A 20341-nucleotide genomic window follows, 5' to 3' on the forward strand; every position below is an offset into this window, starting at 1 on the left:
TTGGTTTTTCTTTTTTCCTTTTTTTAACTATCACACTACATCTGTTTTACACTACAGTATATAAATTTGCATTGCTATCATTTTAATTTCATTCCATTTTTAAAGGAAAATTTCACCAGTTACAGAAAATTAAATATCAGATAAATTGGGAGAAATGAAGTAAATAAAAGATAAATCTATAATATTCAACTCTAGCTGTAGAATGTGGAATAAAGAGCGCTTGTAATATAGTCACTGAAATATTTCATAAAGTTATAGACACTCATTTCTTTGGAATTAAAATTCAGCTTCATCCTGAATATGCATCTTTTGTAACAAGCCCACCCAGGATGTTACAGGAAAAGAAAACCCTTCAAATAATACAACTTGATCCTATCCCTCAATGTAAACATAATAGGAAACTTTTCAATTTTTGCAATTTCTATTTTAAAATAATTTTAGATTCATGAAAAGTTGTAAGGACAGTAAAGAGAGGTCTCATAGACCTCTACAAGTTTAGTAAATTAACTCACATTCTTATTCACTTCTGAAATCTGCTTTATGTCTGTATTGATCAGCATTAATTTGCACAATTCATTATGTGCTAAGGATGCAGAACGTCTGGCAATGATATACCTGTTTGTTTCTTCCTCCAGTTTTAGCAATCCATATAATTTCTGACAATCATATATCTTAAAGTTATTTTTATTAGGTTGGTGCAAAAGTAATTCTGGTTTAAAAGGTTAAAAACAATTGCAAAAACCTCAATTACTTTTCCACCAACCTAATAGAAAACTAGTATTTAATTATTATGTACTCGTTTCCTGCCCCCTAGACCTCCTTGCCCTATTTAGTTGTGACATCCCTTCCTTTACAAAGTTGCTTTCTCTCTTGGGTCTGGGTTTCTGAATTGCTGAGGAAAGGTGTCACCAAAAGTGGGGGCATATGCCTGGATATAATTCGTTCATTTCTCCATTCATTCAACAAATTATGATGAAGTAACAACACTGTGCCAAGAGCTGTTCTATGCACTGAGCATAATGGCTGTCAACACGTCAGCACCAGTCCCTGCCCTCATGGACTTACAGCCCACCAAGGAAAGATACTAAAGTTCAGAAGACAGGCCTGGCGATGTGGACATATTTACCAGGTGGATCTAACTTAGTTTGGAGTTTAGAGAAGCCCTCCTGGAAGAGAAGGGTGAGGCAAGTATGTGAATGTAAGTTAGTATTATGGTATGGTTCGTTTAAATTTTTGGCTGTTTTTCGTTGTTGTTTTTTTGCACCCCAACTACAATCCTAATTTAAATTCAGTTCTAAATTTTTCCTCCAGAATTTTTCAAAATTGTGAATAGATTTCTCCAACAGATGGTGCTGTGTACAACAGAAAGTTATATATTTCACTTTCTGGTGCTCAACTACTTCGACAATCTAACAGGACACTTTAGAATTACTATCTGTCTCATGGCTGATAAATGAGAAACAAGCTAAGTTCAATTGAAATGAACCAAAGCAGCAATATGTAATTGAGAAGTCTGTTTCTAAAATATTGTTGGTATAGTTAGATAATAAGTTATGGAAAATTTATTTTCTGTTACATAACATTGTATGTACCAACTGTCCTTTCCTGCTTCAATTTCCGAAGTAGTGTAAGCATTTAATGTAAAATGTATTATCTTAAAATCTAATTTGCTCTCATCTGAAAGTTTAGCAGTAACAACAAGCGACAAAATATTTTCCTAGCATTATAACAGTGTTTGGAGAACTTCAGCAACATTTTGTTCCAATACAGTGATTGGGATATTAAAATCATAGCATAATTCATATATCCTCCAAGTAGACTTGTGATACTTAGTTAGCAATGATTTTGATTTTAAAACAGAATAGATGTGTAAAATAAAGTCTGCACACTGTCCAGAGCAGTGTTCTCTATAAGAAATATAATGCAAGCCACATATGTAATTTTAAATTTTCTTATAGCCACACTGAAAAATAAAAAAGTATAGGTGAAATGAATTTTAACAATATGTTATGTTTAGGCCAGTATATCCAAAATATTACCATTCCAACATGTAACTAATGTAAAAGTTATATATATATTTATTTATTTTGGGGGAGGTACTAACTTCATATATCTGGTGTATTTTACATTTGCAGCACATCTCAATTTGTACAAGCCCAAGTTCAAGTGCTCTATAGCCATATGGAGCGCATGGCTACTGTACTGAACAGTGCAGGATTAGAGCATGCCTCAGTCTCTTCAATTTTTAAGTTAAGACATTTAAGGAAGAAGGATTCTTCTACCAATAAATACTCCCAGGTCCAGTATAACTGCAAACTACAAAATACCCCTTGGGTCTGACTTTGGAGGCACAAATTAAACATGTTTAATTGAACTTTGTGAGTTTAATTAAAGTAAGGTTTTAATTAATCTTACAAAATGGATTCGATTTGGTACACTTGAAAGATGATGTTTTTGGGGGGAGCAGAATGAATATTTTCTGTTTTGCGGTATCTTTATCTCTGTTGCAAAAACGTGAATCGACGAGTGCTGGAACAAGATCTATGACTGCTGCCAAGGAGAAACGTTGCTCCTGCCACATGATACCTTAGTGGTAACAGCAGATTCTTCACACCCAGACCAACTGTCCTCTGTGTCATTCTAGCCTCTTACTCCAATTGAGCTTTGCTGACACACCTGCTCCTCTAGCATATCCACTGATGTTCTTGTCTTTGGGCTTGTAGCTAACAGAAAGAATTCTTAATTCCACCTTACTTTGCAATGACAATTTTTTCTGAACACATACCATATCCTTTGGAGTCATACACGAACTTAGAGCGGTACCTGATTAGTAATGGAAAATTTACATAGCCACTGACATTTATGTAACATTTTTGTCCACACAAAGAACTTTCATAGACATCCTTCATTTGAGAACATACAAAGGCAAAGGAGCACTGGAGAAAACCAATTAGATCTAGAATCAGAAGTCCAGATTTTGGAACACTAGATCTGTCTATTTACTATTTCCTGAGTGGGTGATGACGGGGTGAGTGTCACCATCATCGCCTGTGACCAGGGCTTCCACTAGCACTGATAGTCTTTTGTGTGATTTGGAAAAGGGTGCTCAGTTAAACAGACACAGCCCTGTAGGTACGTGGCTTGGATATTAGGCAGTAGTGTTGAGAAAATTAGATAAGAGTGCCCTTTTGCTTTGCAGGCCAGTGTGAGAGCATATGGCTTGGCAAGTGGAAGAGGCAAGATTTCAACCCCCACTTGCTCTCCTGCACAACTGTACATGGCTACTGTGACTGACAACATTGACCGAGTGCTTCTCATGTATCAGACATTGTGGGAAGAACTTTGCATATATTAGCTCATCTGTTCCCCATTACTTCCCTATGAGGTATACTCACTTTACAAATTTTAAATTCAAGTTTACAGAGACTGATTGGTTAGGGTCACACAGTTAGTAAATGGTGGAGCCAGGTTGGGAATTCTGGTCTATGTGATGTCCATAGCTCATGCTTCTAATGACCTGACCACATTACACTGGGCAACTTATCCTCCCCCTTGAACTTGTCTTTCCCTGGAGTTATTCTAACTGTTAACTTTGATTGTGCACATGGAAAATCTTTGCAAGTTTTTAAATACTATAGAACCATAATCTAATCCTTACAATGCAATTGTGTTGTTTAGTAAAAATCAGTGATCAAAATATTGGCTAAGATGATTTTTAAATACTTGTGCTTTAAGTTGCAGAGAAGAGACTGCAACAGGATTGGTTATAAAAGTGGTAAATACATGAGATATAAAGTAGCATATAGAATTCATTAGTGAAAAAGAGAGTTAAAAAGAAGACAATTATAATGACAGATATTATCAAGGGTCACTTGCCATAGATGACAGATTCGACTTAGTTGTTAATAACTGGGGAAAAATTAATAGGCTACATAAAATAACAGAATGATTTATTTCTCGTTTCCTTTAAGGAAATCTTGAGTGATCTGGTCACTGGTGTATTTTATGTGCTATTTTTATCCTGCTAATTAACAACTATTCAGGAACAAAAAAGGAGGGAAGCAGAGTGGAAAGGGTTGAATGTAACACGAAACCTCCTAAACTGTGCTTATGCTTCCCTTCCCATGAAAATTTTGACTAATTGGACCTTGAAGGAAATAGAAGGGTTGGTTTTTCTGAGAGACAGACTGATTTTATTTCTGCCCATCTGATTTTAGAGGAGGGATGTTCCAATAAGAATAAAGTGTCTTTGGGAACAGAAGAGTGGAGCTTGGTATGAAATCTGATTAATTGAGCTTCAGTGATAAAAGGTGTGTAGTAGTTCCTTCATTATTATTATTTACAAATTTAATACATGAAAAGTACCACTGTGCCTTGAAAATTTAGTCCTCATTATTGCTGCAGTGGCCTTCAGTGCTTGATTCCTTAAACCTAGAAGTATTTATATTTCCTTTTAATTGTCTAAAATGGAACCAAAGTTTACCTGGTCTTTAAAAATGTAGCATAGAAACTCTATCTACTATTTCCAAGATAACACATAGAATCCAGGACGGAAGGCTGTATCATCATTTCTTTAAAACATCTTAGTCTGGCAATGTTTGGGGCATCATTTGTCTAAGCAAAGATATGACTAACTTCTATTTGAAAACTGATTTGTTCAAAATAAAATGAAAACATGTAGGCATGAAATCATGGAAGTCACTCCCATAAATAAACATTAAAAGTATTTTTTAAAATTCTACTTCTGCCTGATAGGACATACTATATAACCTATACTCAAAAATGAAGGAGAATATATTACTAGAATATACAATGTTTTCGCTAAAACTGCAGTGTCCAATGAGATAGCCACTGGCCACATGTGGCTATTTAAAATTAATTAAAAGTAACTTAAAAATTACCTTCCTGAATTGCACTAGTCACACTTCAATTACTCAAGAGTAATTGTGACATGTGACTGACTAGTGACTAGTGATAACTAGTGATTACTGTTGGAAAGCACAGCATGTTTCCAATAGAAGAAAGTTCTATTGAACAGCACTGTCTTAGAATATTCAATATGCTTCCTAGAAGAGTGTTCCTTTCTTAGAACTTTCCTTAAAGGAAATGCTCCTCTTTATTATTTTTTCTCCAGAGATTAATGAAGTTTGGGTAGAGGAAATAGACCGATGAGAACTTTGGTCCAGGGCTACATATTATAATGTGGTTCCTCCTTCTGACCACTCACCAGGATTAGATGAGTGACCAAATCAGCCTTGTGCCTGCTACCGGTGATTCAAAGATGATTAAGACACATACCCTGCCCTTAGAAGCTTACACTATCAAGGTAGCTATCCATTAAAAAGAAGAAAATCCTGTGTAGTAGATGTTCCATTTTAAAAACTAGTATTCTATGTCAGCATTTAAGAAATACTGGATACATAAAAATATTCTTTCATTTTATTTTCCTTAAAACAAACAAACAAACAAAAACTATCCTCTATGGAAAACCCATTTCTTGTCTTCTCTCCATTTTTTATCGTGAATCATCTGTATGCTTTCATTATTTTCAAAATGCTAATTCAATTTATCTTTTTAGGATTTATTCTTTTAAAAACTTTTGAATGTATTTGCTTGTAAATTTCCTTATAGGAGAATGAGTATATTTCATGCTTTAAAATAAGTTAGGGTAAGAAAAATTAGAAATCTTAATTATGATTGCATGTCCCTATCCATGAGAAATCATTTGAAATTATGGATGGTATGTGATGCAAATATCAGTATTATGTATGGACATTTAATGGGTACTCATTACCTGTGTAACATTTACAATGACTATACTTCTGGAGCTTTATATCTAGGTTTGTAGGCATTTTCCTCTTTCGGTTTATTTTCTTCTCCACAAGACACACATTTCTAAAATATGTGGCATATAGTTAAAAGTCTTTGAAAACAGGTAGGACTAGATTTCAATCCTGGTGCTACTTAGTTGGGGTAACCTTAGATAAATTACTTGACTTATCTGAACTTCAGTGCCTTCATCTACTACAAAGTGGGATCAAAACTTCCTACCTATAGGACATGCTTTCATTTTAAATATTCACATATAAAGGCATTTATCAGTGCCTGATGAATGCTAGACATCCAACAATTATCAGTTTCCTCCCTACCTTGCTGTAAAGACATCTTGAAATTCTGGGTTGGCTATGATTAACTATGTCTTACTTAAATAGAAAGTTCTATTTCTATTTCTAGGCATGGCATTGTTTCTTCTTCTATGGAATGAGTATAATAGGAACAAGGGCTGTATTTTATAAGTGCATCACAAAATTATTTTTTTTTCTCAACAACCCTATAAAGTAAGGAAGGAAATCTCCATTTTACAGAAGTAACAGGGGCTCATAGAGATCTAAGAATTTGCCCATGGTCATTCCTCTAACACCCTTGAGTCTGTCTAGCTTCTTTGTCCACATTTTGAAATGAGAAACTGTGCCGAAAGCATTCCAAAAGCCAATGTATTAAACGCTAAAGAGTGAATATTGATGGTATGTGACTTATAGCTCCAATAAAGCTGCTACTTAAAACAAATGCTGACTTTATAGTGATTACGAAGTCAGTATAAAGATTAGCTTTATTTTATGGTCAGCTTAAGCTCTAATTGCTTTTTTTTTCCCACATTTTTTAAGGAAAACTCTGCATCAAGCACCTACTTTTAAAACGAGCCTATTGCCAATGTCTACTAAGAAAAACTGCTGATTCTAAGGGTCAGATAGCCTGTAGAAAGGTGTGTACAAAAAAGTGACGGGCTCAGCTATATATCAGTCTTACTAAGTCAAAGAATAAGATACTGAAGCACCAAAGACCCCAATAAATAATATAAAACTTAGTTTTTAAAAAAGAAACTGATTATAGCTCAAGGGAAATTAAAAATTCAGAATACTGAAATAATCTTGGAGAAAACAGATCAAAGAAAGGGTCCGGAAATTATAATTCCAAAAATAAAATGTGAACGTATTTTCTTAAAAATTCTCTGCATACTTTGCATACCTTCCATTATTATTCCACCCCTCTTTACACATTTTTTACTTAGAAAACTTTCTTGGGTTTTGGAAAGATTGATGTATTTGATTAAACACTGAATGAATCATCAGAATATCTGTACATTAGTATTATGGGGAAAAAATGTTGTTAGATTAAATGGAGCTTCATGCCTTAGAAACAGAAAACAGCAATAAATACTCAGGAACCTGATTCCCTGTTTGAAATACAAATGTGTGAAATTCAAGGACTGTTTACTTTAGTCAAGTCATGCCTTTGATTTTTGCCTGCAGACATGTACAGAAACAAGGAGCCATCATAATTACCTTCATCCATGCCATTAAGTAATTCGGTTACATCTTCATTTTTACTGTCAAATTGATGCTCCTTCCATGTTTCACCATTTTCACTTCGAAGAACAATGAGTTCTCTCTCTTTTCCTCTCATAGACCCAAAGTGAGGGATTTCCACTATGACAGGGCTGGAAAAAAATCCACATTATTTTGGTATCAAATTAAACATATTTATAGTATCATACTTTATAAAATGTTTCATTAATAGAACTCATTTGAAAATCAGAGGTGCCACTAAGGTTGGGAATGATTTCAAAGCTGCAGAATCATTTGCTAATTAAATATTAGAAGCCTGAAAACATGCATCATTCATTCATTCATTCACAAACAATTCTTGAGAGCCTACTATAGGTTAGGCATTTGATTTAATGAGGGGAAAAAATTCAGCACAAAAAAAAAAAAAGAATTTTGATTCAAGGAATTGAAAATTATAAAAATAGATCATAAGAAAGTTGGTCCATTTTTAAAAACACAATTGGTATATTATATAAAATGCTAGTAACTTAAAAGGACACAGTCATTTCTTTAAAAAAGGAATTTTGTAAATTTCCTACATTGAAGATTACTGATTTTTCCCCTTAGTCAGAAAACAATCAATATAATAATTCACTCCCTTCAACAGTCAGTTTCTATGACTTCCATGGCCTATGCAGTTAAGACAGTTTCTGATTTTTAATTTGTGAAATGGTAGTGGGCAGTTTAATCTCCTAGCTCTAATATAACCTGCATGGGAATATTTAAATTTTCTGAAAAAGCACTTGTTGGTTTGCAATTGTTATATAATAATCTATTAATTTTTGACAGTGTCCTTTTGCAGAAGAATGTGAAAGAATGGCTGCAAATTGAAGATAGCCAATCAAGCACAGCAATAATTTTGTTAAATTTTAAAGTAGGATAAATGCTAAAAAACATGAATGAAAGTAAGCAGGCCACAATCACACCCAGTTTATGTAGTTGGATTGTGCAGCTTTCTTTTCTGACATTTAGTAGACAGTATCATTATTCTCCTACAGAGGTTGTATGTAACCTCTCCTATATGTTTATGTACATGTGACAATAAAAGACACAGGCTTAGATAGGTAAGAGCATAAAAAGTACAGTAGTTGTAATGATCAAATAACAAACAAAAACATGAATATTTGATTTATTACAAATGTACTCACTTAAAATGGAATGATAAATATGATTATTTTACTTTTGGCAAAATCACTATAATTCATGCAAATTACAGATAGCTAAAACTTTTTTTTATAATGACTTTACTTTTTGACAGGAAGAAACAAAATCAACTATTCCTAGTAGTGTTAATAATTTCAAGAGTTATTTACGTAGTTTTTTACCACACCTGATGATTAATTTTTTTTTTTTTGAGAACTAGATACAATCTTTGCAGGTTAATGTAGCAGATACTGTCTCTGTAAATATTTAAAGAATGTGGCTTTGTGTACAACATTCAACGATATTGGAGAGAGGGTATGAACAAGGGTCTCTGACCAAGGTGAAAGCCAAGCATAACTTTTCATAACAGGTTTCTTCATGCAGACTGCCAAAGCAAATACACCAGTCAAACAGACAAGCAAACAGACAACTAGTACCAACACATTTCAGCTTAAACAAAACAGAACAATTTAATAACTTCAGTAGAATAGGCTATCTGCTGCCTACTTGGTTTTCTTTAAATACCCTATATTCCCCATATTTTCAAAATCAGTTTGCTTATTAATCACTTTTCCTTCTCAAAGCCCATGAATATTACTCAGTACACGTAAGTACTTTTTTAAAAAATTTAACTCTACACACATACATATATACATATATATATACACATACACACACAAACACATGTTGATTCAAAGCCTGCAAATACCTTCTCCTACACTGGATGAATATTAGACTTTCGGTCTGTCTTAGAAACTATCATATTCAGTCGAAACATTTCAAATTAAAGAAAGGTTTACAGAAGCACAAAGTTATGAAAGCAGACTGCTTGCAGTGAATTCCACATGCTTGAAAAGCAAAAGATAGGTAGCGGTGCTACAGTAAGTCAAGCCACTATGATTTTTTTTTTCCTTTCAGTGACACACATCAACTGAAAGCATTAACAACTGAAAAAATAAAAATCAACTGAAGACGAGAAGACGACCATGGTATGACAGAAAAAAATTGAAAATGGAAAAAGAACTGCAGACATTCTGTATCTTGTCTATGAAGATCCTACCCAATAAATTTTGTTCCTTGAGGCCCAAGCTGCAGGATTCGGCTAACCAAGCTCTCACCCTCATTTACAGGGGGAGGATTGGTAGGAAGATGCAGTTTACTGAATAACATCCATGCAGCAGGAAGAGAAACGAGAAGGGGAAATTGTGAACAAACTGTCAGTCATGACAGAGCCTGCCTGATTTACACTCAAGTGCCACCTCAGAAAATGAATTAAATTTATTTTTTCTTTTTTGTAGAACACCATATTGTAATGGATAGTTTCCCTAACAATGATCTTTAAAAGGACATGTACCCAAAGTAGGCATTTATTCAAAGTGGTGCTATAATTTCAACATCTGTATTTTTTTCCTTAGAATGGCGTCGTGACTGCTATAGGGGCCATGAGGGTTTCGTGCACTCACTGAGCAGAGAACATGCTTCTTGGTTAGTAAAAGCTTTGACCAGCAAATTGAGTTAAGGAAGTATCAGCCTACTAGCTTTCCACAGAATTACACAGCTTTGTGACCTCTGACACTACACAAAAGGTGTACTCAATCAAAATGGTCCAACTAAGCAGCTTTAATAGTTAACTACTTGCGTTAACAAGGGGAAAGAAAATCAAAGATGTGGTTATGAGGTCCAAGATTAAAACTGACAAAACAACTTACCCTAAAAATTGTGCCCCTGCAGGACCCATTTCTACCAGCCTACTGGCTAATCCCTCTCCTTCCACCATGGGGGGTGGGTTGGCCAGTTTATGTCTCTTTACCAAACGGCAGGTGATGCGGGTGGGGGCCGTACACTTGCGCGGGGGAATGATGATTCTCATTCCGTGGTGACGGCTTCCTCTCATGGAGCCCCCTCTTGCGTCCACCATAAAGCTAACCAAAAACCTGCAGGGAGAAGAGCAGAGGCCAAATCAAGGAAAGAAGTAAACCATCTTCATAGGAGGTTTTGAAATTAAATGCTTAAGTTTAAAGTGACAGACAGTGAAGCTATCATTTCCTTTCTTTAAAAATAAATTGGAAGTAAATACGGTGGAGTCACATCAAACATGCATTTAACTTGTGAATTGGGCAAAAAGTGAAACATGGCATCTTATTTTTTGGTGGAAAGTGGCCCCCTAAGAGAAGCCAACCTTTTTGTCAAGTGTTCAAATGGAAGGAATAGTGAATGTTTCAAAGTTGGAATAAAACTGGCTATTAAAGGACTGTTGTGTATTTAAAAACACAAAAACAAAACCACTTTTTTGTTTTGTTTAAGCTATATTGGAGGACCATTTTAACTACTATGAATGGGTTTAGCCATTGGCTGACTATGGAATCTCTCTCCCTAAGTAAGATGAAACTCCACAGTATGTCTTAACACGTACAACTCATAAAATGAATGTATATTTAATCAGACCAACACTCTAATTTTTACTATCACAAAGCAGAATATAATAAAAGCAGGAGATGACTAGTTTTGCTAAGGCAATTTTGATGGAAAGGGATTTAATCTCTTCGGTATAAATCTGGCTTTAAAACTGTTGAAAATAGCCTACATTTGAGTATTCGTACAGCAATACAAAAGTGATAACTTAGGACTTTTTTAGAAAATGTCTTTCAACTATGCAATTCTGTCATTGACCTTTATATCAAAAGCTAATGAGAAAAATATGAAAATGTAAAGAAATTAATGATGTCATATCAGGGTAACAGCATATTGTAATTCTTGATTTCTATCATGGAAAACAGTCCCTCGTGGGTCCTCCTGCATCTTTACAGTGTTGTAAAGCACTCTGGAGAACATAAACCAATGAGCCTGACATATGGAAACGTGTAAGTCAGACAGCGGAACAGAAACACGGATTTTTGCATTTGAATTTTCACATGTGAAAATATGCTTATTACTGGAACAGCACCAAATGCTGATGATTAGAAAGTTGTTGGAATATCTAAAGTGTTTTATGGGGAGAATAATCCCATCCATCAAAATCCTCTACTATTGAACCATCTAAAAACAGTTCTAACATCCTGCAAATACATTTTAGGATGGACTTTGCATGGAGGTCATACTTGGAAACCCTTCGCTACAGAGTTAGCCTTTTGACCTTGGGAGAGTAACTGCTTCAACAAAGCAAATTGACCTGCCTGCCATCCCCACCGAGAAGGACAGCATGGGGATCAATTTTCAGCCTATGTCATTTCCAGAACCAACTCTGGTCAGCAGAGAGGTGGAATCAACTTCATGCCCTTTTGCTCATTTTGGATTTAGCCATTTCCTCTAGTTTATGTTTTTATAACATTATACCTACTTCAAGAGACTGGGAACACTATGATATTCAAACTAAGAATTGTCTCCAGTGCTAGATACCGTGTTTCCCCGAAAATAAGACTGGGTCTTATATTAATTTTTGCTCCAAAAGATGGATTCGGGCTTATGTTCAGGGGAAGTCATCCTGAAAAATCATGCTAGGTCTTATTTTCCGGTTAGGTCTTATTTTCGGGGAAACACGGTAATACAAGGCTCACTTGAACCTGCTCTAGGGAGCCCACATTTTCTTAGACATATACATGTTTAACAGCTACTTTTCTCCGTAATGAAGGCAATATGGCAATATTACAAAGAAGTTTAAGACAAAATTTGATCTTCCCCAGCATTTAGTCATTAAAACCAACTTGTGATTGGTAATAATAGTAACAGAAAATATTAAAAAGTGATTCAAGATAAATGCTGGGTTTGAAAATTCAGTTGTAGTAATACAAATAAACACTGGATTGTCTATACTGAACAGACAATATTTGTTCTGGCAACGAACAGCTGATTCTCAATAACATAGATACTAGTATTTCAGATCAGCTCTGTCTTGTTCACTGCTTGACCTGCAGAGCTGAGCACAGTGCCTGCACACAATAAATGTTTATTAAATGAACCAATGAACAAAACTATTTTGTTAAGTGTGCTTAGAAACTGTCTAGGTCAGACTTGGTTACTAATACTTTTATCCATGCGCTTATATGGTGGAAAGTTCGCGAACTTAATAGTCCAACCTTTATATATATGTAAAACATTTGTAGCTGAGCAGTCTGAAGGTAGTGTAAGAAGGTAATCAGTGTCAATATAAAAATATCCCAGCTACAAAGAATGCCAGAACAAAGTGGAAAAAAACATGGCTTAGATTTGAATGACAAATTGAAAGAATCACTTTCTTTGCTCTGCTTTGCACCGGGTGCATGGCTGGTGCTTACTACCAATCATTTATTGTTCTAAGGTTTACAACTTTATGGAGGCAACAGAAAGAGGAAGGGTGGGAGTATATGTTAAGCAGGATGTGGGTCCTATTATTCAATAACATTATGAAAAATAGTTAATTTTTTTCCAAACTCATCCCTTACATATTCTGTACAAAATAAAATTCCATGCAATGTAACTTCCAGAAACAAATTAAAAGGTGATGTTTAATCATATTTGTTTTATCTTATTAATACTTAAACTAAAGCAGGAATTCTACAAATGATCCTAAAACTAACACATGAATATTCCTAGTTTTAGGAACAGCGGGATGACAAATGCTGATACACTACACACACTGACACAATCTAACTGCAGGAAAAATTCACATAAATTAAAAATACAAAAAAGGATGGTTCACATAAAGGACACAGTTATCACCTTGAATCATACTGAGGAAGTGGAGAAGAATAGCTGCAAAATAATTTAGAAAGCAAATGGGAAAAATTAATGTAAGATAATTAGAAGCAAGCAACAGAAAATGTCAATGACAAGCAAAAGAAAAGTAAAAACCATCAGAAAATGAAACCAAGGCATTTGGCATTTGGGGGACAACCTGGAAAAATACTTGCCTTAAATGACTATATAAGCTACTCCACCTGGCATTAATGAACTATTTCCAAGTATATACCAAGTCTATATTTTCCTTTTAAAATAAGCCCATACTAGCTACTTTTACTTTCCTGCACTTGTCTATTCTCTTCAGTAAATTCAAGGAGAGGTAACTTGCATTTGCATTCACTGTCTCCAAGTGTGGTAAAGTTCATTTTTGATTGTATTATCCCATGCTCCCTCAGCTTCTCAGTTGACTAAATTAAGCTCTAGTACTTTTCTTTCCTATGTAGGGGTACAAAATGCTGGTTCTAGATCCTTGTAACATGGTGACAATTCACCAAGCTCGATTCAAAGAACTCTTCAACGTGTCTGACCCTTGAACTTATCCAAGTATTTTACATATTCGTTCTCAACTCTGATTTTTTTCTTTTGCAATTTTAGACACATACACATCTAATATAAATCATGTAAATATTTTTAGCGGTTTAAAAATTATTACTATAATGAAAGGTTTTTCTAATTTAGTTAAAGAAATACAAGGTTAATGACTCAAAGACCATGTATTTTAGGGTTTATAAAGCACTTTCATGTAAATTGCTTCCTTTTGCATAACATTTCAGTGATTTGTTTTTCAGAATTGTGGTGCTATAAGCTGTAATTCCATAAGAATACTTTAATAACCTGAAGCATTACTCTGAATCTGACTTTTCGTCTGTAAACTAGGGAGAATGAGTAAAACTTCTCTCACAGTGTAATTTTAAGGTTTAAATAAATATTAAATAAGACAATACATGTAAAAGCTTTAGCACAATGTGAGGTACATGAAAAGCAATAGTAAATGTTAGCTATTACAATTTATTTTAATTAAAAGCAGCAGAAAATACTTCATGTAATACATAAAGGCACTTCACAGATGTTAACTATTGTTAATTTATTTAATTCCAAATTAATCAGTTTTTGTCCTGGATCGCAACTAACGTATGACCCAAATGCCAATTTCAGAAGTGAAAATACCTTGATATTTTCACCATCATAATGAATTATTTCTATTCCATTTGTATGGATGTCAATCACCCTGAATTTTAATTAGCTACAGGTGAAGAATCCAATATCTAAAAATAAATTGATTATCAATTCAGCAGTCAGAGCAGGTCACCTTTTAGCCACCCACCTCAAATTCTGCTGACCAATGGGACAGCAATGAGGGGCCTGTTTGATGTAGTTCTTACCACAGCACATTTCGTACACATACATTGGTACCTTCATTTTCTAAAAGTGAATTTCTTTAAAAAATTTATTTATTTTTTCTAATTGTAATTTAATACAACTTAACTATAATTTTATTTCAGGAATGCAAAAGGTACTAAACTTGATCTGGAAGTTTCAAGTTGGTATTTTCTTTTTAAAGGACAATCACACAAAATCAATCATTTGTCAAATCAAAGGCCTATATCAAATGAGAAAAAAATGAGAATACCAGAGCTTACTGCGTATTTAAAAACTAAATATTTGAGTGAAATTCCTCTATCATTCCAAGCAAAGCACAAAAGCTGTCAAATAGTGAGGTAGGTTAATAGAAAATAGCTATTATTTTTTATTATAAAGAAAATCAGATACTCAGAAAAAAACTTCATTTTGAATAAATTAAGAGAAATGACTATATTAAAATTTTTTATGGAAAACTACAGACCTAGAAGTGTACCAGAATAGACAGTTTTTAGGCACCAAAACTTTGGTGAATTTCCTTTCCAACACCATGCTTTTATTAATAAAAATAGATATACAGATTTGCTTAGAAATATATTTACTAATGATTTACAGATATGTCACATATACTTCCTAATGAAGTACTATAGGATATTGAAATTTCATACCTATGAATTTATACACTGCAAATATTAAATGCAATGGGATTTAATTTAATAGGATAAAGAAAAGTGACTTTCAGGTTACTTACCCAGAATGAACAGGACTTGAGACAAGATTGACATTGTCCAAAGTGTCTGCAGCCCAGCTGTAGTGTCTAAGAGAATCTGAATCAAATTCTCTTGTGAATGTTAGATGCTGAAAAATAAAATGATACAGTGCATCAACAACCCACATAAGACACCGGTTTCTCTGCACTTAAAAATAATACCTGTATGTCTCTGTAAGTCCAGATAGTCTAACATTCAAAATAAACAATTTTTATAGATTCCACTACAGGTCGACACTGAAGTTTCTAAGATTAGAAAACAAAGTTTATTGAGATGCTTTGCTATTTCAATCTCTTAAGAAAGCATCTTGAGAAACTGGCATGACAAGCAGAATATCACAGAAATAATTCTAACCATGATTTTAAGCATTTCAACACATCTCCAAATTAATCCTACAACAACTGTAAAATTCTTTCCCAAATCTCAAAATAAAAAATAAGAAAATCAATCTTGATGACTTCTAGTTTCAAGTGGGGCAGAGTAGCGAGCAGCAGTCTAGTGCTGCTGCCAAGTACACCAGATAAATATGGAAATCATCACTGAATGCAGCAGAGAACAGCGGAGGCATCAACTAGAGGAGCTGTACTCTGGAGAGGGGGAGGTCTTGGGTTGAGCTGACTCGAGGGTGGCCTCGAGCATGGTACAGTTTTCTGTTAACATCTGCTGAATTCTGGGGCTGTGTAGAACAGGAAGTTTAAAAAGCCAACCAGAAAAATCTCTGAAAGGCACATGGAGCTTTTTGGCCGTTTCATGAGAAAAAGATTTAGAGTTTGGGACTTGTCAGCAGAGAAGACTTGAAGATCACACCAGATTTCAAGTAAGGACCCAGAAGGGCCAGCAGCTTTCCCAGAGCTGCCAACTAGCCTCAGTTCAGCAAAATCTTGATTAGATTAAATAATCATCAACCAGCCTATGTGCCTAGCAGAGAGAGGGTGAATCCTCTGCGGAGAACTATACAGAGGGTGTCAAAACAATGTATAAACATTTTAAGAAAGGAAAAAAACTGTATTAAAATGGTAATACTCAACATATACCAATAACAAACGATGAATACAAGTCACGTATATACATTTTTTTGCACCCCAGTGTATCATCAGAAGTGTCCTGTCTGCAACTTTTTTGTGCATCATGTCCAGCATGTAATGAAAAATTGCCAAGCATGGCCAGAGCACATGAACAAAACAGAAAAAAAAATAGATACTGTAAACTGACTCCCAGGTCATCCTACATTTTAAAGTAAGCTAATAAGAACTTTAGACTAGTATGATTAAGAAAATAGGGGACAATAATCTCAAGATCCATCCATGTTGTCACAAAAGGCACTATTTCATCTTTAATTATGGCAAAGTAGTATTCCATTGTGTATATATACCACATCTTCTTTATCCAATCATCTATCGAAGGACACTTTGGTTGTTTCCACATCTTGGCCACCGTAAATAAAGCTGCAATTGACATTGGAGCACAAATATCTTTACAGATAAATGTTATCAGATTTTTTCGTAGATACCCAGGAGAGGGTTTGCTGGGTCATGTGGTAATTCTATTCGTAATTTTTTGAGGAACCTCCACACTGCCTTACATTTTGTAACAGCAAGGATGGATCTTGAGGTTATTATGCTAAGTGAAATAAGTTAGAAAAAGTTAAGAACCATATGATTTCACTGATATGTGGTATAAAAAACTGAAAACAACAAAGGAACAAGACAAACAAATGAAGAAACAAAAACTCATAGACACAGACAATAGTTTAGTGGTTACCAGAAGGTAAGGGGGGAGGGGAGTGGTATATGAGGGTAAAAGGGATTAAATATATAGTGATGGAAGGAGAACTGACTCTGGGTGGTGAACACACAATGTGATATATAGATGATGTGTTATAGAATTGTACACCTGAAACCTATGTATGTAACTTTACTAACAATTGTCACCGCAATAAAGTTTAATTAAAAAAAAAATTAAAAAGAGAAGAAAATAAGGGAAAAGATTAAAAAAAAGAAAATACAAGGAGGATAATTCCACAGAGCGCTGGGATATACACAAGCAAGAAACAGTGGGCATTTGTTCAGTTCTAAATACAATGCCAGTTCTTGACTAGACACAATAGAGAACGGGTCAGCGAACTGGAAGCATAAACAGAAAAATATACAAAATGAAAGACAGATTTTAAAAAATAATGGAAAATATAGAAAATAGTATGAGATGTGGAACACGGTGAAAAAATTTAACATAAATGTAAGAGAATAAGGCGGAAGCTATATATGAAGAAAGAATGGCTAAGAATGTTTTTAATCTGATATATTATCCCACAGGCCAAAAATAAGATCAATCTCAATTTTTGTCCTGCTAACGATCTGCTTCCTACTGAAACCGCAGTAAATGACAGAAGTCATAGAAAGTAACAAATATGACAGCATTAAACTTGAAAAAATAAAGCTTAGAGAACACGTAAGAAAGTAGAGAATCAGTTCAGAAATTTCAAATCCTCCTCCCTGCTCCAAAAAAAAAAAAAGAAAAGTTCTAAAAAGAGGAAAATAGTGAAATAGAGAAGAAATAAAAGAAACAATTCAATTGAAGAAATTTTCCCAGAGCTGAAGACCTAAGTTCCTAGAGTAAAAAGACCCACTAACTCACCAGCACTATAGATAAATATAAACCCCTCCTCTATAGTACATCATCATGCATTTTTAGAACTTGGAGATAAAGAAAGAGCCGCCGAATTTAAAGAGGAAAAATGGTCACAGATGGCAGACTTCCACTAGACTTTTTTTAAGAGCAAAAACTGAAGTTAAAGGCAATGAAGCAATCCCTTCAATGTTGAGAGGAAACGGTTTTCAACCCAGAATTCAATAACCAGCTGACCCTTCCTCTCCCCCAAAAAAGGTATGAAAATAGAATTAAGAATAATGTTCAGATATATGAAACCTCAAAACATATTTCTGATGCACTCTGTAAAGGAAACTATTGAAAGATGTACTCCACCAAAATGAAGGTTTAAACCAAGAAGAAGGAAGACACAGGGTTTAATACAAAAACATAGGACATTTTCATGGTGACAGAAAAGGACCCAGGAGGACATCTGTGCAGTGGGTCTATAAGCAACTTGACAAGTAAGAAAGCTCTAAGACAGATGAATTAAGTAGATGAAATTTTCAGAACACCTAATGAATATGAACATATTGAGAGGAGATTTGTACAACAGGGGAGGAGTTTGTGGGTTGGACTAGTGACATGTACAGAGAATACAAAGCAAATGAAGAAACTCTAGGGAAAGAAAAATATTGTGCCAGAAAGAAAATGCAATCATAACATATTTTACACCTGTGAATAACATATACGTAGGCATAATAATAGCAGCACTAAATAGTGGTAGAACCAAAATAAAATACAACTGTTTCAGGAAAATGAGGGGATGGGAGTACGCGTGGTGTGAGAGAAGAGATATTTAAAAACTTGAAGCTTCATCTAACATTTGGGGAATTCAATAAATAATTACGGAAATAGAGAAAAGCCAACAAGCAACATATACAAATTGTTTAGAGACATGAAAATGTATCATAAGAGTTATCAAAAGATACTCTAAGCAGTTGTTTCTGGAGAGAAGAAATTGGGTGCTGAAGGTTTATAAGGGGATTCTTTTTATTCATGATAAATATGTCTTATAAAATGATATGAGGGGCGGCCGGATGGCTCAGTTGGTTAGCGCATGAGCTCTGAACAACAGGGTTGCCAGTTCAATTCCCACATGGGCCAGTGAGCTGCGCCCCCCCACAACTAGATTGAAGACAGTGAGCTGCCGCTGAGCTTCCAGAGGGGCGGCGGGATGGCTCAGTTGGTTAAAGTGCAAGCTCCCAACAAGGTTGCTGGTTCAATTCCCACATAGGATGATGTGCTGCGCCCCCTGCAACTAAAGATTGAAAACAGCAACTGGACTTGGAGCTGAGCTGTGCCCTCCACAACTAGATTGAAGGACAATGACTTGGAGCTGATGGGCCCTGGAGAAGTACACTGTCCCCCAATATTCCCCAATACAATTTATTTTAAAAAAAAGACACGACTTTTTGTTTTTATAACTTTGACAATAAAACTTCAATTTAAAAAATTACACTGAATTACAAAGATTAAAAAAAAAAATAGCCCTGAAATCAAATTGAAAAGAAATGTGTGGATCACTTATGTGCAAGTAACTATCCTACCTAGATCCTAGGAAAATGCAAAAGTGAATGAGGTATAGCTTTTTCTGCATTCAGTGAGAGAAGACACATTCCGTGGAGGGGTGTGTGATCAGTCGTGTTAATAAGAGTCACAGAACCAAGGTGTAACTCCAAAAGAGCAACACATCACTTCATAGAGGTTGCCAGTTCTACTGGGTTAACCAAAAATGAGGTGCTGATTTTAGTCTAGACTTATTTACCAGTTTTACTGTTTGGAGACTCCAATCAATCAACATTCAGAGTAGGGCAAAATATTTAATACAAAGTGGGAGAAGCGGCTCACTTTAGTTTCTAGCAAACTACAGTTCTAGCATCTGAGGCCCTGAGGTTACCTTTCACAAAGGACCCATTTAAAAAAATTATTTTTCTAATAAATTAACATCACTCCTCTTTGGTAATTACAGTAAATTATTTACCTTTGGTACTCTTAGAAACATGCACTGGTGACATTAATTATTGAACAATGAGTTATATCACACAAAAAGGTATCACTGCCATCATACAATATTGATCGGGCCGAGTGTGCCAGCACACTGGGATTCCACATCCTTACAAGTCCTTCGCTACTCCTTTCCTCTCTAAACTCTGCCATCACTGAAACTTTGTTATAACACAAACGAACAAATGTGTAATGAACAAATATATTTGTTCAAAACAATGAGTTATATGTTCCAATATTTGTCCCATTGTTTTTCCCCATAGAGGTTTGCCTAGGTTAATGGGCAGAACTAACAATTTTAATAACCTAAATACA

The 20341-nt window shown here is 34.8% G+C and overlaps 1 protein-coding gene across 39 annotated transcripts in view; it reads right to left on the reverse strand.

The window, feature by feature from the left end:
• ANK3 (ankyrin 3) overlaps positions 1-20341 on the reverse strand; it is a 593532-nt gene that overhangs the window by 58959 nt on the left and 514232 nt on the right. For 27 of the 39 annotated variants that reach the window (XM_088792001.1, XM_088791998.1, XM_088792002.1 and 24 more), the window contains 4 exons: positions 15355-15461; positions 13224-13256; positions 10238-10462; positions 7344-7498 (listed from right to left, as the gene is read on the reverse strand). In XM_088792001.1, the coding sequence (XP_088648127.1) occupies positions 7344-7498; positions 10238-10462; positions 13224-13256; positions 15355-15461 (520 nt within the window). The remainder of the gene's footprint in view (positions 1-7343; positions 7499-10237; positions 10463-13223; positions 13257-15354; positions 15462-20341) is intronic. The other 12 variants (XM_074339446.2, XM_088792014.1, XM_074339447.2 and 9 more) reach the window with 1 other exon arrangement.

This window comes from Rhinolophus sinicus, chromosome 15 (genome assembly GCF_057876585.1).
Source record: "Rhinolophus sinicus isolate RSI-liver-muscle chromosome 15, RSI-T2T, whole genome shotgun sequence".
NCBI classification, from domain to species: Eukaryota; Metazoa; Chordata; class Mammalia; order Chiroptera; family Rhinolophidae; genus Rhinolophus; species Rhinolophus sinicus.